The sequence below is a fragment of the Talpa europaea genome (assembly GCF_964194135.1).
Source record: "Talpa europaea genome assembly, chromosome: 8".
Taxonomy (NCBI): Eukaryota; Metazoa; Chordata; class Mammalia; order Eulipotyphla; family Talpidae; genus Talpa; species Talpa europaea.
In genome coordinates this window covers 100,278,718-100,302,515 of record NC_140075.1, presented here as the reverse complement: position 1 = coordinate 100,302,515, position 23,798 = coordinate 100,278,718, and the positions used below count along the sequence as shown (strand labels likewise).

At 47.2% G+C, this 23,798-nt stretch overlaps 1 protein-coding gene across 4 annotated transcripts in view; it reads right to left on the bottom strand.

The window, feature by feature from the left end:
- Positions 1–23,798, bottom strand: part of TTC7B (tetratricopeptide repeat domain 7B) — a gene marked incomplete at both ends in the record, with an annotated part of 220,263 nt that overhangs the window by 40,620 nt on the left and 155,845 nt on the right. For 2 of the 4 annotated variants that reach the window (XM_084240964.1, XM_084240965.1), the window contains 2 exons: positions 12,404–12,501; positions 19,140–19,256. In XM_084240964.1, the coding sequence (XP_084097090.1) occupies positions 12,404–12,501; positions 19,140–19,256 (215 nt within the window). Of the gene's footprint in view, positions 1–5,981; positions 6,033–8,303; positions 8,469–12,403; positions 12,502–19,139; positions 19,257–23,798 lie in introns of all 4 variants that reach the window. The other 2 variants (XM_084240962.1, XM_084240963.1) reach the window with 2 other exon arrangements.

Sequence of the window (23,798 nt, the reverse complement as noted above, 5' to 3'; positions counted from 1 at the left end):
TTCTATGAGGTTCCATGGTTCCTTTGCTACAAGGAGATAGTTAGTATCTGACTTTTGGAGGAGCTAATTTTACTTTTTGAGTGAACTATTTTATGTGGTCCACCAACACATGAATCAGAACTATTGGCAAATTCCTTCTCCTTTAATTAATTCTCCACATAATGTTTCCTGTGAAGAAGATCTGGCACATGGTGGTGGTGGTGACGGCAGTGGTGGTCACCTGCTTAGACAACACACCTGTCCCAGTGCCTCAAGTGTTATGTCATTTAATCTTTAACACGTTGTCTGTGCTGTTTAGATGCCATAAATGAGATTTAATAAAGTTATGTAACTGACCCAAAGTCTACAGCCCTGCAGGGGACAAAGCAAGACTCAAGCTCCAACCTGACCCCAAATCTGGCCTCTTGACTCCCCTCTGGCAGGCTGCTGTGGGTCTTCAGTCCCTTCTCCCTGTGCTCCCCTATAAAGCCAGACCAGTGCTCCAACACCCTGTGGGGAGGTCACCACTGCATAGGCCACACAGTTCTGTTACAGTGGAGGCAGCTGTCTCTCTCCTAGAATAGGGAAGCCAGGTCTTCCATTTAGGCATTTTCAGGGACTGACAGTACTAGGCTCACTGCAGCTGGTGAGTGCTCGTGAACTGGCTGGCTGACTTCCGCCAGTCACTCTGTCACTGTATGAAGTTTGGAAGAGAGGGGTCCCTTTTGGGGGCACATCTGTATGTTCTACCCTCCTTCATTAACCGTTGGCTCAGAAGCCACTGTTTCAAGGCTTCCTCAGTGTGGCTGCCATGTAGCAGCACATGTACCTCCATGAGTGACATCCCCATCATGTATATAACCCCCCACTTACATATGGAGGGTGACTAAGGTTTATCAGAGGTAATTTTTTCCTACCTAGCCAATCCCTTCTTATACACATTCACAAGAGCACAGACCCTTTCTATACTGAACTAGGAATATTAGAGGATTCAGATATTTAATAACAGCAGGTGACTAACAGTATTGGTACAATTATTCAACATTTAATATGAGCTATGACTATTCAAATTATTCTACTGGATTAGGTGAAATTTGGAGGAAAAAGGACAATTATTGTGATTCAGAATGGCAATATCTGATTTAAAAAATCAATCAAAATAATTGTATCTTACTGTTTCTTAAGACTGAAATGGTTAGGCACCAACACAGATATTGGGTTTTGACTTACGGAGATAAACAACTACAAATGCTAGTTCTAACCAACATGTTTTTAAAGCACCTTTTCTTTTTCTTACCAAAGCAAATGTGTTCCTAATGTGTATGTAGGGTGAACAGGATTACTGCCCGAAATGGGCAAATGGAAGCTTGAAAAAAGGAATTAGAGGGAAGAACTTAAGACTTATTTCCAATTTGAAATCCAGACTCTGGAAAATAGGCCTGCAAATAATCAGGTTCGACAGGCAGCCCGGGGAAAGTGCCCGGCTGCTGTGCATGTCTTATTTATCATGTTAATTCGAGAAGCACTTATCGCTGTAGCAACCCCCAGGGCTGAGCAGCTGCTGTCCACCGTGTTCCTGAATCACAGGGCAAAGCCGCTGCAAACCAACTCAACCAAAAGCTGTCACAGGCAGGTGTGAGCACGCCCTAAAATCGGACCCCAGTTCAGTGACCTAATTGCCCAAATGGTCCAGGGGGCAGGAGCTGCCCTGGAGCTGAGTGCGGTATTTCCTCCAGCTGACTGCTTTCTGTTCCTCCCACCCTGAGCCCAAGAGAAAATGCCCTCTTGGACATCTGATATAAGGGAAAGTGTCCCTGGAAGAACCGGGGTGTTCATCTGGGTTTTCCTGGGACCAGCATGTATATGGGGGTCTAAGAGGGGGAAGGAAATGGAGAGGCATCCCCCAAGGTCCGGAGGACCAGGAGCCGAGGCCACTGACTCAGGAAGCCTTCCAGGATTCTGACCCACACGCTAGCATAAGCTGAAGCTGCTGAGAAACCGCCTAAGTAGGACACTGTCACAGCCAGCTGGAGTTGCCTTTAAAGTTCAAATCTTTCCAAAAATCCTTTTTCCAAAGTACAACACCTGTGGTGAATTTCACATCGACCTCAAATGTGGTGATCACAGATGAACCCTCATTTACCAGCAAAAGGAATCTCAGCTGATCATTTTCTTAAGCAAAAGGCACAATAAGTTACGTGGCTTGGTTGGGTTGATGACTCTCTCTTCACAAGCCAGTCACTGAATTTGTGGCCTATATTCACATTCCAGCCATCCTTTGACTGTTCTGGTGGCATTAGGTAACCAGTGGCCCTAGTCGGAGGGACCCCCACCTCCCCTCTCCACTCCTGTCTTCAAAACTTGTAGGAGATGAACTAGATTTCAGATGAAACCCTGCTGGCCCGTAGAGGTGGCAAGCACCAGGGCCCAGGAACAAGGACGGCCGTGTGAGGTGAGGTGTGAAGAAGTCTCCACCAAAGGCACATCAGTAGACATGGCCACTCGTGTTTACTCTGGTCTCTCAGTCCCAGAGAATTAACCCAGAGGTCTCATGTGCATGAAGAAGGGAGCATGACAGAGCATGTGGCTGTACCCCACGGCCCATTTCTCTGCTCGACACCCACATTCTCAGATACCTGCCTCCCTGCATCTTCCTGAGGAAGCGGAGCCTCTCTAGGCCCCAGCACACAGGGATCACCACGGCAATGACTGTGCACTATTCCCCTCAGTCCCGAAATGATGCAACATTATCTGTCAATAGAGTTTATTCCACTTCCCTTTCTTAGAAGCGGTGCCCCCAAAACAATTAAGGGGAAAAAAGTGGCAGTTCTACCTCTTAAAGACCCTGAATCCTAAACCGCCATGGGGATGACTAAGCATTCTGCCAGAGAGCTGCTTCAGTGTTTCATGTTTAACAGAAGAATTTCTCATGACAGGGCTTGAAAGCAAATCAGCCAGTGCTGCAAACTGCTGGCTGCCTGCAACCTCCTCACACCTGCTGCCTGGCCTCGAGATCCCAAGGGAGGGGGCTGAGGAGCCCATCAAGCCTGTCCCTTAGTTTCTGAATGGGGAGGAGACAGGTGACTCCTCTCATACGTCAAGCCTCATATTAGACCATTTTCTGTATTTACCATTAAAAAAAAATTTTGGTGGCAACCCCCCCGCCCCTTAGGGCAATCCCTGTCTTTGTCAGGATGGTGGCCCCGCTTTTCTGAGGAGGCTGATTCCCTGAGAGTTGCCACCTCCCTCTCAGGTGCAAGCCACCAGCTGAGCAGGTGCGGCTGCGGGGGCTGTCAGGGACGCCCTGGTCCCACCCAACTCCCAGTGACCTCCAGGCCTCCTGCTGGTGGGCTCTTCTGACAGACACCTCAGTCACCATTCTAGTCTGATACTCCCCTTTTTCACTGAGTGAAAAAGAGATTGAGACACCAAGTACATCAGGACAGCCACACCCAAGGCCCCAAGACGAGATCACAATTTCCAAACGACTTTAACAGACTGCTAAGCACAGCTGAGACCTGACGAAATGTGTCTTCTGCAGAAAGGGGAAAGTTCTTTCCAGGGCAAGCTTTTGGGAAGGCAGGGAGAGCCCGGGCTGATGGTCGCCGGTGGGCATGCGGGGTGGGCAGGCCAGCTGTCGCGAGGACCGCGTGAAGGGAAGCTGGTCACACGCATGCGGGACGCGCCAGTGGTCAGAGGAGCGCTGAGCTCAGGCTAGAGACAGTACCTTCTGGAGGACTACACTTGGGCATTTGTGCTCTGTCCTCACCCTCCCCTGAGCATTCACTAGGCCTGTCTTTCTCCTGACTGAAGCCCCTTCCATCTGCAGGAGGACGTGTGGGCCTCGGAAGGGGCACGTAGAAAAAGCCTCCCAGGTTTGGGCGATTTCTAATTGCCGGACACACATCGCTTGGACCTGAGTGCAGAATTGTTCATCTCCTAAAATCCCATTTTGTCCACCATTGACTTGTCCATCTCCTAAAACCCACTCACTCTTGTTTAAAGGCCACAGGGCAGATCAAGGCCAATTTCATGAAATTAATTTGAATTAAATTAAAACAGCAAGAAAAGGTCACACTTGAATCACTAGGGCTGGACTTTTAAAATTGTCATCCACCAAAAGCAGTGGGGGTTTACCATGGAAGTAACTTTTTCATATGTAGATTAAAAAAGAGAAATTGTTGTATCAAGGAAAAGCAGAGGCGAAATACAGCAGCTAACTGGCCAGGCCCTTCCTAATTATTATATACATTTTTGAATATTAGAAAATGCTAGCTAGCCATGATGGGAAGAGAAAATAGTACTACCTTGGGTCTATTTGTGAAGCTTATTTCATTTGGGAGGTGAGTGTTTTCATTAACCTGTTTATTCTCTTCTCCCCGTTTTGCATTTCTGAAGAGAACAGAACCAGTGACACGATAGAGCCAGGTAGCCCAGATGCAGTCCTGATTTTAGCTCGTTCTTGGGGAAGAGAGAGTAACAGTGCCACAGTCTCCTCCAAAGTGATGACGGGCAGAGCACACAAATGGGGGTGCCCGTGTTCCTTCAGAAGGGCAGGGCTGGGGCAGGTGTCACGGAGGGTGTGTGATCCTCCATCCTCTGGCACAGCCATTCAGGAGGGCGTGGTGCAAGAGGAGCCGGGGCGGCTGGACTTCTTACTGCCTCTGCAGGGCACTCACAGTCTGTGCTATGACGTCACTAGGTAACGGAATTTGGGGAACACTGGTTTTTTGTCTGGCCTCTCTCGCTGGCCACAGTGTCGTCAAGCATCCTCTGACTGTAACAAGCCAACCTCTGTTTTTGCAGGTGAGGAAACCAAGGCCCAAGGAGAGTTCAAGTGAGTTGCTTGGACTTCTCTGTAGAGCTGACCCTGGCACCCTGGTTTCCTGACCTCTGAGGGTGGGAACTGTTTCTATGGAAATAGTGAAGACGCTTGTATAACCGCGTCGAACCTCACTTTAACTAAGGGCTGTTTGAAGATTTAAATGTAACCCGACTTTCTGAAAATCAAACCTTCTTAATGTACCTAAAGAGCTAAAAGGACCCTGGCAGGGAAACCTCTTTTCCCTGAAGAACCCTAATGTGATGACAATACCAAACATGTCTCTTTCCTACTGCAGACTTTTTAGAGCCAGAAATAAGGTCTCATCTAGGCCACACTGGACTTCAGAGGGGACATCAATCCCATGAGGGGTGCGTTTCCCGCAGGCAGTAGGGCTCAGATGACTCGAATTCACAGCGTTGCCATACCTGACGCCGTGTTTCCCAAAGTGTTGTCCATGGGACACTGATTCCAAAGTGGGAGGAAATGATGGAATCAGCTTGGGAACATGGACTCAAAAGTTAAGAGAGTCTTGAATTTTTTAAGTTTCAGCACTTCTCAGAGCCTTTAGGCACTAATTTGAACTGTGACTCTCTAAGAGGGAGAAGTACTATTGACATTTCCCAAAAATATTTGACCCGAGAGAATCAGCGGGCAAAGGAACAGCCTTTGGGAAAATGGGCTAATTCACGCATGCCTCAAAAAATACCCCCGCACCCTGGGTCCTCCAGCCAGAGGACTGCGTAGTGTCCCTTATATTTTGGTAGGTCTAGTTTACGGTTAATGTTTATTTGATTCCTTTTTGGAAAATTATTCAAGTTGCTTTTCTATGTAGCAATAATGGTGAACTAGAAAGGAATCTCAAGATTCAACTGGTTCCCTCTCCTGAAAATTTACAGATGACCCAGCTGGGGAGCTTTTCCTGCAGTGCCTTCCACTGTAGTCCTTCCCAGACTGGTACTGCCTCCTCAGCACTCGAACCCAAGCGGTGGTGAAACGCGTTAGAATCTCGGGAGAGGTGACCGCAGGGGGCAGGGTGGGCAAGCAGGCCACAGCTCAACGTCCACACCATGTCAACATTCCCAACAACCAATAATCACGACACACGCTCCGTGGTGCAAGGAAGCGTGGCTCTGGAGGCCCTCCGAAAGGTTAATAGAGAGATTGGTAAGCTACTTACTAACTGAAAATAGGGAGGGAAAACCATGAAAGAATGCTTCTGGAGAGTTGCCTTGGAACAACAAATCAAACCAAAAATTAAAACCAAGAAACAAAACATTTGAAAAATCAAAATTAAGGCTAAAAAAGCAAAGAGGGTTCTAATAATCTTCCAACTGTAAGTCTGGCTGTCTGGAATGAGACCTCAAGTCAAGAATGACACATGTTTTCCACTAACAAAGATTTTTCTTTCTTTCTTTTTTTTTTTTTAACCAAAGAAAGGCCAACTGGGCATTCCCCTCTGTTTAAAGGCTCACCCAGCACATGAAAACAGACTAATTCATCTCATGTTTTGTTTCTAGGGCAGGAAATTCCAAAAGGAAGAGAAAAATAATCAAAGAAGTAGTTTTCAAATCTTCCCAACCATTACCCCTAATCATGATTCCATGAGTTTTGTAGGGTTGGGCTAGTTTTCATCCCTATGAAGTCAAAGGATTGGAGGGAGACATTCAAAAACTTCAGGTCTGGCTATCTGTTCTTCTGTACTATCAGAAAGAGTGGGATTCAAATTAGCTACTAGTTTAATGAAGAAATTCTACATGTGTCGGTCATATATGGTATGTTTTCCACTTCTGTAAATTTTGTATCTATGGGGGGGGGGGGGAAGATGCTTAGGTGTTTCCATCTTAGAACACTTGGTTCTACTGACAGGGCATTCCCTGAGAATTCAAAGCTTCGTGGAGGTCAAATAATTGAACACTGCATCATCAGCAGAAGCCCAGTGGGTTGATGTGTACCCTAACAATCTACTAATTAATTGGATAGCAAGTGCCTCATCGAAAAGTCAGGTCTCCAACCTTCAAAGAACACAAGGCTTCAGGGAACCCCACCCACACTAGCAAGGCTGGGAGGGAGATGGAGTCGTTGTACAGGGTCAGTGGGAACATATGACCTTATTCCAGGACAGGAAGATCCCTTCTTAAGACAAAAAAATCCCTGGGCAAAAGCCAATGTAAAAATTATTTTTTCTGGAGCATCCTAAGTTGGTGATTGCCCCGAGGCATTGTATTAAGTGAAAACATTTATTTTAAGAAGTGGCTTAAAAACAACATAAGCAGTTTATAAACATTATTTTGATCTTCCATTCCATAAATCTGGGATGGCCGGATTTATGCACAGTTCAGAAGACTTAATGTGCAAATAAGTAAGGTCAGAGTGATTCTTGGTTTGAATTGAATGATTTACTTCCGCTGATAACCTCACTTCGGCGCTGCCAAGGTATAAGCGCTAAACACATAGGCTTGCACTTGAAAGATGAGGTCTGCGGAGCTGGGATTCTTTCTGGCAGCTCCTCCCCTTGGGAGCTTTTGTTCAGCAAATGGGTGAGCATTTGGGATAAAGATGAGCCCTTATAAATCATGGATACAGAGCTTAAATTTGCTGGCAATGCTGTCAGTAAAGTCAACATTAAATAAATGAGTGAAAGAAGAGAAGGGTGGACTCCCCAGTGAGGCCATATTTAGGTCCTATTTAAGGACTTTACAACCAGGGTTACATTTTAATACAGGGATCTTTTTTTTTTTTTTAAATTTCATTGCCAGAGACCTGAACATCCTCAAGTAGACTTTCAAAATGTTTGTATTATTTAAAAGCAAGATTAGATTAAAATACTGTTCAGGGTCCCTGCCTAGTTTCATGACACAAATTCTACTTTTTCCCTCCTTGAAAAAGAAAAATAATTTCTAGCAGTGTTTCTTAAAATGTAGCACATAACCCACTGGCACTGGAATCATGAAGGGCTATTTCATAAATCCCGGATCCCGGGCCCAACCCTGGGGTGTGTGTCCGTGGCTGTAGCGGGAATACAATTACCTTCAGGATACTATCTTGGCAATGATATGCTTGTTGAATTAATTTCTAAATTGAATACCAGAAATATTTAGTAATAAATTATTACTTGTACAATGTTATAACTTGCCTTTTGTAAAAATAGGAATTGTATGCAAAAATAGGAATTGTATGCTTCACATCAACTCCAGGAAAGAACAAAAGTATCTGAGATCTAGAAGCAATATTCTAGAATAGTGAGCAACAGTCTGCTCAAAACAGATTTCCTTTATTTTTCAAAATGGAGCTGGGAACTTGGGCACCAATGGGTACAAATTCAGGTCTCCTGCCCCAAGCAGATTTTGGATTTCCAAATTAGCCAGATTTTTTTTTTCCCCTCTGATAAATTTGATGGCGTTTCCTATCCAGCTTATCAGTTAGGAAGATTATCAGAAAATAAACATCAGGCAAAGAAGCAGATCTAACAAGAAAGGAAAAAACCATAAACCATGTTTACACAGAGAGGGTTCCTGGCGGGGCCCGGGGTCACTGAATGAATGAGCTGCAGGGGACCACACAAAGATGTCGGGTTTGGGGTGAGAATGGAGATGAGAAGACACAAACAGGTGGAGAGGAGATTCGGTTCTTGAAAGAGAAGAGGAGGAGGAGGAGGAATCTGACACTAAAAAAGTGAAAGAGAAAAAAAAAAGGATAAAGGCAAAAAAAAACTTTAGAAACACAAAAAATAAACTAGCTTTTAATATACTCACATAAGCTGCAAAGAAAATGAGGTCATGTAATACACATTCATTCCTCTACTTGACAATAGAATACAAGTGCTTTTCGAAGAAAACAAACTTGTTTTTCCAGTGGTTATTTGTTCATTTATCGTTGTGTATCAACACCATGGAATAAAAATAACTCAGATTTACCTGGGCACATATTCTGCAGTATGATCCACTGAATGATAATTCTCAACTACAAATTCTAGTACCTTCTAGAAGAGACTATTTGCTCTTCAGTTGAAAAGGGGTAGAAAGTGACTTTTCCTAGATTTCTTTTTTATGAGTTTGCTTGAACATTAAGCCTCTCCTGTTGCAGATACAGGGGTGTGACAAGTGTCCCAGTGCAGTTCTGCTACCTTCACAACTCACAGCTGGGAGAACACATAGCACTAGGGAGACCACCATAGCAACAATTTTTCCCCAGAATGTGGACCAGGCCTTTTTTTTTTTTTTTTTTTTTTTTGCTTTGGATAAGTGTCCAGTAATACCTACTGGTGATTAAAAATAAATGCCCTTGCTCTACATACTATTTTGAAGGCTACAGAATGAATTTTTTTTTGATCCTTTATGGAAGGAACTACCAACTAATTCCAATGAAAAAGACAATGATTCATAGCTTCCCAGTTAAGACTGTCACTCCATTTGATGTCTCTTTTCGATGTTGGGACCTATTAGGTAACAGTGATGGGGAGAAAGGGAGCCAGAGGTGATTATTAGAAGGGGATCATGTTCAGGGGGACTTCTTCAACTTGCTGTGTTCACTAAGAAAACCAGTGTCCATTCTGGCTGCCATGGCCAGTCCATAGCTTATGGATGTGGGTTCCCCTGAGGTTATTCCACAGATGTGCATTTGGATAATTTCAGAGATAAAAAACCACTTTGGGGTTAATTAAACACTGCCCACACCAAAAACACCAAGGTCGCTGTTTACTGGCCCAGATGTAAAACAATGATGCTGTAGTTATTTATTTTTTAAAGTTCTTAACTGTTAGACACATATACTGAAATTTTAACAAGCAAAATATGATGTATGGGATTTGCTTCAAAATAGTCTATGTAAGCCAAGTGGGGGGAGCAGGAGACATAAATGAAAAAAAAAATACTAATCATTGACGGTTGGTGGAGGGAGGTGGGATTCATTATATCAGTATTCCTCTCAGTATTTGAAAATTTCCCATAAAAAAAAAAATTTGTTTTGGTAAACCAAAAACAATTGACCCAAGAGGACCATGTGTTACTGAGGCTTCCCAAAGGAGCCACTTCTGTTCTGATCTGGGGCCATTTTCACTGCAGAGGTTTCCTTTCTCTCTTCCCTGTCGCCTGGCTGCTTTCCTAAGTGAGCCATGCTGCAGTAGAGACTCAAAATTAGCCTCCTTCAGCACCCGTGGGCTGGAGAGGAAGGAAGCTGGCTGGGACTGTGCTGGGGGGAAGAATCCAGGCTGTAAAATGAGTGTCATGGAACCCTACGATGCTGCATTTTCTGTGGATGGAAATGGAGGGGTCTGTTGTGAAGTGAGAGATGCCAGGCGCTGAACGGTGTGGGCAGAATGCTATTTTTCAGGGAAGGGAGCCTGGGAAATAACACCTATGCTTATTGCATGAAAAAACACTGGAAGGGTAAACAAAAAGCTAATAAAAATGGTCAGCCTCAGGGAAAGTTAAGATGGAGGGGCAGAGATGGAAGCAAACAAAACTTCTCCATGGGAAGTTGAGTTAGAATTAAAGCCTGAGGTTTATCCCAAGACAGGCCATTGACGTGGGTGGAACCTGCCAGCCCCCTGGTGACCCCTGGTGAGTTGAAGGACAGACAACTGGGACTTAGTAACCAAGATGGAAGTGTCTTGGCCATTTTTAGGGATGTCTTCCTAATTGCTAAGTCTCTTTGATTTATATCATCATGTCATTCACAGCTAGTCTGCCACTGATAAGGCCTGCTGACATGGCTTCCATTTTTCTGAGATCCTGGCCTCCTAGGTAAGTATATGCTGGTGTGTAGCCCAACATTTTGCAGTTCTGGGGGGCAGGGGTGGGGTTGGTGGCAGGAGTCCTGAAGAGATTCCTGTGGCCAGTGCAATAATAATAAGATGATCATTGGCCAGTGTCTGGAGACCGTGTTTTCTCCATGTGTTCATGCACCAGCCATCTAGACTCCAACCGCCTGGGTTCCCGCGTGAGAGCAGATGCATAAACACCGAGAAGGGGGGCATCAACCCCCGGACTGTGCCACATACATACACCTCACCCGGGTGCTGTGTCATCTGAGAAGCTTTAACCTGCAGAGGGAGATGCCCAAGGGCTCTAGGGAAAATATCCTAAGGGGCCAAAGGGAGCATGAATGGCTGGGGCCTCACTTATTTTCTGCCACTGTATGCTTTCAGTGTGATCGAGGAATGAAGTCTTGGGACTCAGGGACAATGGAGGTCCAGGTCAGCTGGAAGGAAAGGGAGTCTGAATTTACATGGCAGTCCTTTCAGGATCCTGGGGAGAGGGGTCAGCCCAGATTGCTGCTGGTACCATCAGGGGCTTCACCCCCTTCTCATCTCTCCTGAGAGCCCAAGACTTGTCTTGCATGGGCAGTCCCCTTCCTGCAGTGCGGGGATTAGGCAGATCTTCTAAAGGACTGGACCCCAAGAAGCACTGTGTTGTGCTGCTCCACCAAAGTCTCAGTCCCCAAAGATGGCAGACCACTTGGGGTCAGGCCAGTCAGGTGGTGAATTTCCCTAAGGTTTAACCAGTCTGCATTCTGAGTAGTACACTAACTTACATCTCATGCTAGTTCCAATGCCTAGCCCACTTTTCACCTACGAGTGCTGGGGCCCTGGATCAGATTTCTGAAGCCCACTTTGAATTTGGTCAAAGCAAGCCCCCACAGTGATGCAATCTGCAAGCAGCTGGGAGGATGGTCTTAGGCAAGTACTGGTGGGTCCAGAGACCCTGCAGTCCCTCCCAGCAGTGGCTGGGCAAGCCTCAGGGTGGCTCTGTGGCTTTTTTTTTTTCTGCAAGGGCTTGATCAGGGGCTGGGACTAGACACAGGGCAGCAGGACCTGAAGGCTCCTTCCTTGAAGCCAGCCCATAAAAGGCCAGGCATCCCCAGAGAGGGATCAGGCCTGGCACAGGCCCCTGCGGTTAGGGGTGGTGGGGGCAACTGAGTCAGGTCTCAGCCGATGCCCCAACTGACCTTCCTGGCTCGAAGCTGAGTGAATTTCATCAGACCTGTGTGTCGGTCAAGCCCTCAAGCTGTCCTTGGATAGCTGTATTACTACCGGAATTGCTTGTTTGGAGTTTGGGAAATTAGAGTGTTCTGTTTACTCTTCTGTATTCAGGCAAATGTGGAGACACAAACCACAACGAGGTGTAAATATTTGCTCAGAAGCAGTCAGTGCTATGGGCCTACCCGTGGGGACAGAGGGTTGGCGGCTCAGAGCCACCGGTCCCCCACAGGGATTTTACGCTGAGGGCACAGCGTGCACATGTGTGATCAGAAACCATAACCCTGCATACAGCAGGTTCTTGAAATCTGTGTGAGGAAGAAACAGAGGAGCCCAGGGAAACCTCACAGAGATAGAAACAACCTAATTCTAGTTTTACATTCGAGGCTCAGGAGCCAGGGGAGAAATGGAAAGATCTCAGAGTCTGGGGCAGGCACAGTGCCCGCCACTAGAAGCACACATCTGAGAGATGCTGGAGAAAACGCACCTCTGTGGAGAGGGTCACTCTCTGCATGAGGAGTTTTTCCAAGTCTGGTCCCTGGCAGTCTGCACCCCACATCACTCAGGGCCAGGCCCCCCTTCTCCTTGCCACCATTTCGTCCCCTCTGGCTTTTTATTCTCACCTGTCTCAGGATCGCTGAAGTCTGGCAAAGTAATTGTATTAAGCTGTCGTCTGTCAGCAATGGTTCTGTCTAAGAGGCTGCTCCCGCGTCCAGAATCACTGCAAAACATAGCTACAGATGTCAGTTGTTGGAGGGTGGGCAGGGCAAGGGAACAGTATCTAGCAATCCCAACTAGAAATGCAGTCAGCCCTTGGGTGCGTTCTGGGTGCTCTCTGCCGCTCTCCCAGGACAACCACGCCTCCACCTGCTGGCTCAGCCGGGCTGGATTCCTTTCAGTAAGCCACATCGAAAACCTGGCAAGCAGCACACCCAGAAAACCGGGCTGATTTTAGCCTCTTTTGTGTCATTATAAGATTAAAAAAAAAAAAAAAGAAAAGAAAACTCCAAGTCAGGTTCTCCATCCACTTGTAAGCAGGAAACCTTCTGGCTTCCTGGGAGGCAAAGCCTTAGAACCCACGCTCCACATCAGCACTTCCCCACCTTGGCTGCACAGGAAGAGCACCTGGGGCATTTTGAAAAAACCTCTGAGGCTTAGGTCCAGCTCCAGACCAAAGAAGTCAGAATTCGGGACACTCAACATTTTTCAAAGCCCTCCAGGTGGTTCTCATGTGCAGCCATATTCAAGAGCCCCGACCCCTACTTTTCAAAGGGTGGTCATGGCCATGGCCTCATTTGTGTTCCTGGAATAGGCCTTGAAGAGAAATCGGGTAGCTCATGTCCCTATTTAATAGATGAGGAAGAGGTGTTGTGAGGTCACAGGCTGGGCCTGAGCTGCAGCCCCGCCAGTGTCCCTGAGCTGGAGAAGCCGGCCTTGAAGGGAACACGGCAAGGGCCAGGCACCGGCCTCCTGCACGGTCCTGCCAGCTTCCTAAACCCCGTGGCCCTCTCCAGCTTGTTCCAACAGAACTGGTCGGAGCCACTCACTTGGTAATGCTGTATGGGACACCAGCTCAGTCCTAAGGGGACCGAAACACTGTTAAGGGACCTTAGAGCATGCGGACTCTTTGTTTTTGTTTTTAATTCTAAGCTTGTAAGCAAAAACAATGGCCTTTTTCCTCTATCAAGGAAACTTCAAAAAGAATCAATTCTGCCTCATGAGGTTTGAATCTTTCATGCTTTTCTTTGAATCTATTTTGTTTTTCAATCTGGAGGCTCTAAATTTGATTTTTTTTTCTGTTAAGAAGTTCAAATTCCATAATAAAGGGACACAATTTCCTTCCTCTATGCAGCTGCTGCTAAAAGTGGTTCAAACAAGATTTGGTATGAAACTTAATATGGTTTGCAGGCTGCAATTTCCACATCCAGGGATGGAGTTAGAGAAATCCACAGGAAACAGAAGGAAACTTGCTGCAGTACGGACTCTGTGTCAGCCTATACTTATTTCATCATCGGATACATGTTTTTTGGAAGTGGTGCTATTAATTATTTCCACAACTGAGAAACAATAAATGTCTTTTGAGTAGAAAACAGTGTAAAAGTACTTGCAGGTTTTCATTAATCACATTACTGACAATATTTCTAACATTGTTCTTTTCATGGACGTATTTTTAATACAAATATCAGAGTTAATTATCTGAATATAAGGCTTCCCACTTAAAGAGTTTTTCAGGAAATGTTATTTCAAAATATAGTAATATTTTTCACTGTGCTGGGGATTCCCAGACACACATGAGGGATGAGCACTGCCCAGGTAATCCATGGTCCAAATCCAAGGAAGCGTATTGGAAATGTTTGTTTCAGCCATAATCTCCCTGACTTCCCATCTCACCAAGTTTCAGAGCACAGGGGTTAAATGCTATGAGTGTGGGTTCTAGAATTCGGCTGGGAGTTTTGGATTTTTCTCTCACGTCTGTCCCTAAGGACTAGGCCCTCTCCCAATGGCTCAGTGACTCATTTGTCACATGAAGACAAGAGCTATCTCCTACCAGACCCAGGTCAGGCTAGACTGAGGTTGTCCAGACAGAGCATCAGCAGAGGTATGACTTCAAGGTTCATACCAGGGGTATTGTAAATCCTGCACCTACAAACATACATCTGGGGTAGCTAATCTCTGAGGTTTTCCGGTGCAATGGCAGGTGTGGAAAGTGGAGTTTAGGACCTCGTACTCCAAATGTTAGAAACCCCAACTAAAACCCAGACAGCTTGTGAACCTCACCCACTGACAGTGACACAGGATCTAATTTCCTTTCACCAGCTGAGAAACTACATTTGACTACATTTCTTAGTTTGTCTACCAGAGTTCCATTTGAGAAGAGTATAGAAGCGACAATTGACTATTTGAAATGGAGTTGCTTCTGCTTCCACTGTGACTACTGTGACTGAAAAATTTTCTGGATGCTTCAGGTATCTTTTAGGCCTTCATTTTATATGGTGTAGAGTTTGACACAATCAAGATTTGCCTTTGCTATGACCCACAGAATGTGGAAGAAGGGGCAAAAAAACAGGCCTTGGCTAAGGCTTGCCTCCCCTCCCAAAAGCCTTTCTCTCCCCTCTGGATGCTGTCTGCTGGGGTACCTCCCAGGGACCACCCAGTGCCCCCTCACCTCTTCTCTGCCTGGCCCGTGGGCTGTCAGTAGCACCTCCCAAGGAGGATGGCACAAGAGGAGGACAAGCTTTCCTCATCAGTGGGGCTAGTAGAGGGCTGAGGGGGAGGAGAGTGGAGCGACCTCCAATCCAAGTACACAAGCCACAGGTATCCACACTAGACTGAAAATTCAGAGTAAACTGTAGTGACGGTTAAAGCTATATTGGAGATGAGAAGCTTCTCTTGGAAATGCTCTTCTCCACAGCCACCTAGAGGTCAAATGTAAGAGGCCAGCTGGAGGTGGCCAGGAGCTAGAAGCCTGCGGTATCTGTGGCAGCCTTGTCTCTTCCCGGCTCCTGAAATAGTGTCTGGCACCCCATAAACACAGGTGTTAGAGGCAGGGCTCCGAGCTAAAGCCAGGGCCCATGGGCTAGGGAGCCTGTTTTTCCCCAGGTCCTTAAGGTTGGCTTCCAAGAGTGCAAGAATGTTCCTAACATCTCTGACATTCATTTTCTCACCTGTAAAATGGGTATAACACCACATATGCCTGTTTCATGGTTTGCTTTGAAGATGAAAGAAGAGCACACTTTATAAAAAGCAAAGCTCCACCAAAAGGCTAAAGGGACAAGGGGCCTCATCTTAAAGGACATGAAACGTTCTCTGTTGGTCAATGACTGAGTCAGGACTTGGGGAGAAAATATTTTCCAATCACTAGTTTGCATGATGGAGATGGTCTGAGTAGACGTGATAAGAGGGGGAAAGATGTGATTAACAATAGGAAAAACAATAAAGGAAAACAAACTGGCTGTCAACGCAAAGGCAGAGGCTGTGGTGAAAAGGTCTGATGTCAGATGGACCAGGCTTTGAATCCCACCTCTGTCATGGCTTGAACTGGGACCTGTGGGCACATGTTTTAATCTCCCTTAGCTGCCATCTTATTTTTTATGAAATGGAAAGAGCAGGAGCCATCTTGCCAGGTTGAGGAGGGAGTGCAGAGAACAGAGCTGACACAGAGAAGGCCTGGTGAAATGCTGTGGGGTCCAGCTGGGGAGGCTGCTGCGGGCACCTGCCGGGGGGAGGGGGAACACAGAGCGACTACATGAGAATGAAGGGGGCTTCCTAGAGAGGAGGCCAGGCAAGAGAGGCCGGCAGCCTGATGCAAGCAAAGCTGCAGGCCTTGGGATGGAATCCAGACTCCAGAAATGACCAGCACCTCGCCAAATGCACATGGGGGAAGCCGCCCACCACTCTGCTCACAGCAGGAGTATGTTCTCCAACCATGGCTCTGCAAGTTGTCTAGTTTAGCCACTAGCTCAGTGTGACTCTCCTGTGAGCACAAATAAAGGGATGGGAGCGCGCGGCCAAGCACACGCTCAGCCAGGTCTGTTCTCCACCTCAGCCCTCACTGCCGTGGCTCCCTCTGTGCCTTGTAGTCCCCTGCTCTGGACGGCTGGGCCAGCCTCAGATGGTATCGGGGGAGGCCATGGTAGGCGGAGCACCTCCAAACAGCAAGTCAGGGTGGCCCTTCTCCAGCTGCTCAGTTTTTTTGTTTTTTGTTTTTAATGCAGGATGCTTCTCGTGAGCTTGTTCACACATCACTGCCCTTTTTCTAGAACCCTGCGTGACCTGATTGCAAACCAAAGGCTGCTGGACTGGAAACTGCCCTTTTCTGGACAATGGCCAAATGGGCCATCCCCTTCCAGGACATGGCCTCCCCTCTTGAGACTTTATGTGACTGCCAGGGTCACGTCTGTCCCAAGCACGCTGGGGAGGGTGCCTGAACGTGCAAAACCTGGAGGGCTACAGGAGAAACATTTATTTATATCCCAGAGAAAACACAGTTCAAACAAACAGGAAGCTCCTTAATAAGGGGCTGCTCCACTGCCACCTCTCGCCTCGAGGCTCTCGGAGTAGCTGGAGGGAGCAGATCTGAGCAGGGAGAGGTCCTCCTTGCCACCCCCAGCCCCGATGCAGTCTCTGAGGCCTGCCGGAGTGCCTCCTGTCCTGGTCCTGAACGATTCTTCAGGAAACAGAGGAAGTGCAGGCAAAGCCCAGGCATTTGGTTAAGTCTTTTTAAAAAGCTTTCCAATTCTGCTATTTTTTTTTCTCTCACATTCAATATTCTTGGTTGCTAAGTGGGAGGAAATGTGGGGAGGTGGGAGAGGTGTGGAGAACTGAGAGAAAATTGGCAATGTGAAAGCTGCTGGGTTTCTTTTCTCATTTCTAAAGGGGGTACAGGCAAAGGAGGTAGCTCCAGTACGGAAGCCACTGGTTTGCAGGGCGTCTCCTGTTAGCTGGGACACATGGCAAAGATGGTCCTTGATGATTCTTGATAGGCCAGGGGCAGGGGAAGAAAAATATGAATATTTTCTTTGTTCTGTTTGCAGACTTGGAATACTCTGCAACAGATTTTTTTATTTTAATTAAAATGATCTTTATTTTCAGAACGTACAACCGAAAGAGGCCAGTCTCATCATGACTATCTTCACCAAAAGGAAGATGGCAGCTCCAGGTGATGGCTGTGGAGGGGACTCTGGTCTCCGCAGGGGCCTGCACGGCTCACTGAGGGGGTGGTGCTGACAGTGGGCTGGTACCCTGAGTCCCACCTCTGGCTGCCTTGCCCCCGGGGGCCGTGGCTACAGGTTAATCTGATGTTAGCTCACAAGGACCCACCCTCTTAACAGGGCACTGAGTTTAAACATGCAGAAATGTTTTTAAAACACAATCTCACAGGGCACCCCACCTGCACTCTGCTGCCTGCCTAGCCCCACCTCACCATTTCGCTGCCCAGGCCAGTAGACGTGGCTATAAGCTCACATGCCACCTCCTGGCAGGCGAGTCTGGATGAACTACACCCATAGGGCACATGACAATCTGAATTAGCCACTTTTAGGTTCCCGACTCTTAACAGCATAATGTGGGTTGTCCAGGCACCTTGCTGTGAACTTGAAAAAAATATCTGAACATCAGCAGCTGTTTGAATTCACTTGAATCATTAGGTTATTTCCATGAAATTACTTTCTTCATAGGGCGGGCACACTTAAACCTAAGTCAGGAAAAGTTGCCCAAGACTTGGAACGGGCACCATAGGTCACTGGGTATGCTTTGGAGGCATGAGATCACCATCCCCAGATTATCTGCCTCTCTGGGGTGGCCCCTGACTCCCCAATGTGCCAGCCCCCTTACAGCTCTGCAAGGCTGTAAGAACAAGGCAGAAGGATTTTGTTTGCTTGAGATGCAATCAATTTCTACCTTGTAGAGAAGGTTCCCCAAACAACATATTTCATTGCCCTAGAGGACACTGTTTTTGCATTAATTTGCAAATTCATTTTAGCATTTCTACCTATACATATCTTTTTTTTTTTTTTCAAATTTTTCTTGGAATGGGTCTTAACATTTTACTGGTTTGCTCAATACTTAATGAGGTAAACAAAATGTCCAATAAATGTTTTTTAATATTTGTTTGAATTATGACTTTAATTTTTTGAAAATTATACTTTATCATGTCAATAGCGATTTCTACTCTTAGTAAGTTGTGGCCTATAGTCTCTGTAGGTCTTTTAAATATGACGTAAGAACCCCATCTGGAATATGTAATTGACTTGTTTATCCATAAATCACCAGAAAGATAAGACTCATCAGAGGAGTCAAGGAGGGGCCTGCCTGGTGGCGCAAGGGGTTTAACACCGCACTATGAAGCAATCTGCAGCCTCTGCAGCACGAGTTCGATCCCCGGCCAGCCAGGGAGCTACCCACACGGCACAGCAGACCTCTCCTGACTCGCCCGCTGCTCCCCTCAGCAGTGTATTTCGATCAGTCTGCCTGTTCTGTTCCCGACTCTGTCTCTGGTGATCCTCTCACCCCCTGCATCTCTAGCCTGTACCCCAGTTCTTGTATGCATAAATAAATAAATCTTTAAAAAAAAAAGAGTCAAGGAAATGACCAATAGAGAGAAATCAGATAAAGGTCAATTGTGAATGGAATCTAGTGGGTCACTGTGGCAGCAAAATCAAAAGAAACCCACAATTAGGAGTTTCCCCTGCCACTGGGAGATGCCCTTATAAACAGGGCCATGTGAGGGTCCGTTGCTATTATCTGCTGCTCCTGGGGACCCCCAAGGGCACAGAGGGGACAGAGTTACTGCCTTTCAGTGCCTCACAGAGATGGCACTGATAGGAAGGCGCCATGCAAACAGGCCCAGCGTCTGCTTACCTGGGATTGGTTAAGTTGTAGCAGGATTTCCATATCTGCAACATGTGCTTACAGGTCAGGAGAGCCTCATCCGGACCCCGGCAGAGCGACTCCAACTTCACTTTGGAAAACAGTAGTCTGTGGTGGGGAGACAAGAAGAAAACAGCACTGTTCAAGCCAGAGTCCCCACCAAGAGAAAACCTCGTGCCCAGTGCAGATCCAGGGGCGGGGGGGTCTGGAGATGTGACCCAAGGGAAGCCCCGGGGCAGGACTGAGGGTTCCAGAACTCTGGGCTGTGTGGACAGCTTCGCATCAGTCTCACCACTCAGGCCAAAGCAGGCACAGCTTGACGGCTCTTGCTCAGGTTAGCAGTGTTAGAGTGGATTGTATTATTCAGAACATAGGGTTTTGATGGACAGCATGTTTTTTAAAACAAACTGAGTTATTTGTGAAACTTCAACAATTCATTAATAGAAAATCTTGATTTATTTACAAAATTACACTGGAGGTGTGACTCAGTCGATGCAAACATCTACAGATAACTTTCTGCATGGATGCTCATCATGGGAAGGAGACTTACTTGAGCGTCGGCAAGTCTGGCCTGAAGGCGCAGAGACATGCCATCTGGCTGAGGCCCCTCACACCCCTGACCTGCCCCAGTTCTGCTGTTTAGGGGCCAGAACATCATTGGTTCACTCCACAGTCACCATCTCTCCCCTGCCTCTGTCGTCGGCAATGACATCATCCTCTGCCCAGAGCTTCTGAGTGCTAAGCTTAGAACCTTCTCTCCTTCTTGACCCTCAGTCGTTACTTCATTCCCAGGTGTCTGTAGGCTCCAGGTCTCCTAGCCTTGGGTTCCTCAGCACTGTGAAGACTGCAGCATGAGCCTCGAGACCATTCCTGTGCCTGACTCATCTGGCTCAAAGAAGTCTTACAAAGGTCTCCAAAATCTATTTTAATCCCAGCTTAGGACACTACAAGGATTCTCTACTGTAATCATAAGTCACAAGTCCTCATGGAGTCCTATATGGCCCTCACCCTCCACCGACTGGGGTATCTGACCTCACCATCCCCAGGGCCATGCCCTCTACTGGACACTCACAGAGACCTCACTGGCTACAGAGACCTCACTCACAGAGACCTCACCGGCTACTCTGCTTCTCACATAACTACGGATCTGCCTGCCAAGTCCCAGGTCCTGGTCTCTAAGTCCATGTCTCTTCTCGACTCTTCCCCAGTTCAGCCAAGGAGTCTCCCACCGTCCCACAATTACACCCACATGCAGTAGGCATCATGCTAGCTGGTGCTTGTTGTTAATGATAATGAAAGAAAAAGAGAGGGAGGAGCGAGGCCCATGCCTGGCACTGTACGTACCAACTCGAAGTCGCCTGTGTCAGCCCTTCCTGGTAGGTGGCTTGAGCTCTTTCAGTAGAACCCCAGCCCCTCTCTCTGGGGTCCCCCACCCTCAGTGCCTGGAACTGTGCTCTGAGGGCAACAACCAGTATTTGCTCACTGATTACTTTGTTTATAAACCACTGAAGACAAGGAATTATGTTTCTAGTGATTTCAGTTAGACATCTGGGAAGAATTCCTCAACCATGCAGAGGTAACACCCAGCGGGAGACAGAATGAGGGTAGCCCTAACCGGTCACTGCCCAACCTCAGGAAGGTGTGAGACCAACCACTCCCTCCCACTGCAACAAGGACACCCACGGGGCTGCTGAGGGCTTCCGGGGGCCAGGGCTGGGTTTTGCAGAAGCCTGGGCTAGTGGGCGCCAGGCCAGGTAAGGAGAGGCACTGCAGTCCCTGGTCTGTAAGCAGGTAGGTATAAAATATGAGGCCAGATGTGAGAACAGGCTGGGCTTCTGCTCAAAAATATCTCAAAAAGTGGAAGTTCCCTTAAGGTCTTTCCAGTGCCACCCATGGGAAATGGCAGCCACCCAGAGTGTCTCCAGGGCTTTCTAAGAAGCCAGAAGCTGATTCCTGCTGATGTCTTCAAGAGTCCAGAAGGTGATGGGAGGACTTTTCCAGAATCTCCCACTGGTTGGGTCAACTGGGAGATGTGTGACAAAGGAAGGAGAAGCTGCCAAACAATCACCGTTAGCACTTCAGGGAAATCTATTTGGAGGCCAGAGAACCTCTGGATAAGGGCTGGCTGTCACGCAGTTCTGGCAGGGGAGTCCCCACCAAGGCGGTGGTGAGGTTCTTGAGAAGGCAGACTGAGTCTCTGGCTGAGCAGAGCTGGGGCTTGCCTGCCCCAGAGGGCCAGAGCAGTGGAGGTGGTTCCCCTGCCCGGCAGGCAGCCGTGAGGCTTGAGGCTCGAGGGCCGATTACCCTCGATTCCTTTAACTGCACCTTAAGTACAAGACGCCAGAGCTGGTTTCTAAGCATCAGCTTGGGGGAACAGTTCTGTGCAGGCTCCTCGGCTGGAAAAAGAACTTCTAATTAACATGAAATAACAGCTTTCAAACACTTGACTCAGGATATGGAGTTGAAAAGGTGTGGGCTGGATTCAAGAGAACCAGACAGGAAGAACAATAGTAGAGCTGTTGAGCACAAATGACGGCAAAGGCACCTGGAAGTGAAGCAAGAGGAACAACATGAAAAAGAGACGGGCAGAAGAAAGGAGCTGGGGACGCAGGCAGGGGAGAAGCCCGGAGGCTCGTGGGACCCTCCCCAGGTATTTCTAGGGAACCGGCAGCTGCCCTGGCAAGCACAACGCTCACTCTTCCTTGGACCAAAGTAAACACAGGAGATGGGGCATCGTCTCCCCAAACCTCAGCTTGTTCACGAGGCAGAGAACCAGACCCAACACAGAGCAAGGGATACTTGTCATCACATTGGCTGATCCTGCTCACACATTTCAAGACTGTTCGAGAACACCTGGCTGGGTGCATGTTACATCAGCACAGATTGAAGGGTACACCAGTATGATGAGCGTTAACTTGCTCCAGTAGATGCCCAAAGATATTATGGATTCAACCTGCTGAGGAAACCCTGATGCAAAAAAAAAAAAGGAAAACTTGGGACAAATCAGTATTTACTGCATCTCAGTATCTGGAACTGTCAACCTGACCCAGAGGATATTTTGCTAAAATATCCATCTGGCTACATGACCAAACCTAGCACCTCATACAATGCCTTTCAGGACTGGCTCCTGCCCACATGTTTAGCCAATCATCCCTGCCCCCCTCTTTAGGCCAGAATCAACTGCCTCCTGTGCCACTTCCCTTTGTGCCCAGGGACTTTGCACATGCTGCTCCCTCTGTTCTGAATGCCTTTTCCAGCCACATCTGCTTTTTAAGCATCATCTTCTCTGTCAAGATTCATGTCAAATGGCACCCCTCCGCTGACCTAGCCTTAAACAACTCCTAGGTGGAAATGTAATTCCAGAAAATGCTAGAGCTTTCAACTGTGGAATAATAAGCTACAAGCCAGGAAACTTGTGCTTTCAAGACAAGTGAAATAATAACAATAACAACAGCAGCTGCCAGACACTTTAAATATTTAATCACTGATTCTTACAGCAACCTGCAAATTAGGTTGTGAGTTAAGTAATTTGCCCAAGTTCAGACTGTGAATGACTGGTAGAAGAGAAATGGAAGCTCAAATCCATCTGACTCTGAAGCACAAGAAACAGAAGAGAGTGACTAAAAAGTATTCTGACCACATTCTCGACATTCATGAAGATACATCACATTTTCTGCTCCACTGTTGAATATTTAAAAACCTAAAATGTGGGGCCTCCCTGGTGGTGCAAGGGGTTCAGATGCAACCTATAAGTGATCCGCAGCCACTACAGCATAAGTTCGATCCCCGGCCAGGGAGCTGACCCACATGGCGCAGCAGACCTCTCCTGCCGTGCCCGCTGCTCCCCTTAGTAGTGTATTTCAGTCAATCTGCCTGTTCTGTTCCCCACTCTGTCTTTGGTGAATCCTCTGGCCTGTACCCCAGTTCTTGTATGCATAAATAAATAAATCTTTAAAAAAAACCTAAAATGTGTAAGGATCCACATTAGATACTAGGTGGAATAAAAAATGTGGCATCAAATATAGCTCCTGCACTCCTTGAAATTATGGCCCAACCAGAAGACTGGCCCCAGGACACGAGGCAGGATTTCTGACTTAGGAGCAGACTGTGGGGCCAAACGTGAATAGGGAGGGGGCAGGAAAAGAGAGCTGGGGCTGCCGGGGTATTGTCCCTAGGAAGTGTCATACATGGTTCAACCAACCCATTGATTGGTACTTTCTGTGACTTGCCTTTTACCCAGAAGTAAGGCACATATAAAATTCCAGTCCTTTGAAAGACCTAGTTAATCAAGAATTTACTTTTCTTTGAAACTAATAGAAATGATAATCTACCCTACTTTTGGAACTGTTTAAGCAACTCCGGGCAGCTCTGGATAACCACTGTTTGGCTTAGTGTAGAGCTTTAAAAGCAGACACAACTGTGCTGGTGGCCTCCGGGGCTTGTGGCGTGGGGACCTCCCATTGGGCACCCTAGGGATGTATCTGGCAGCATCTGTCAAGATCGGGTTTGAGGTCTCATGACCATTCCCAGGAACACTTTCCTGACTCCCTGCAACCTGCCCCCAACCATTGGACACTCCTACTTCCAGTGATCACTCCAGTCTAACTGGACCGGCTCCTAGCCCACAGGTCCCGCACTACAGACGCCACC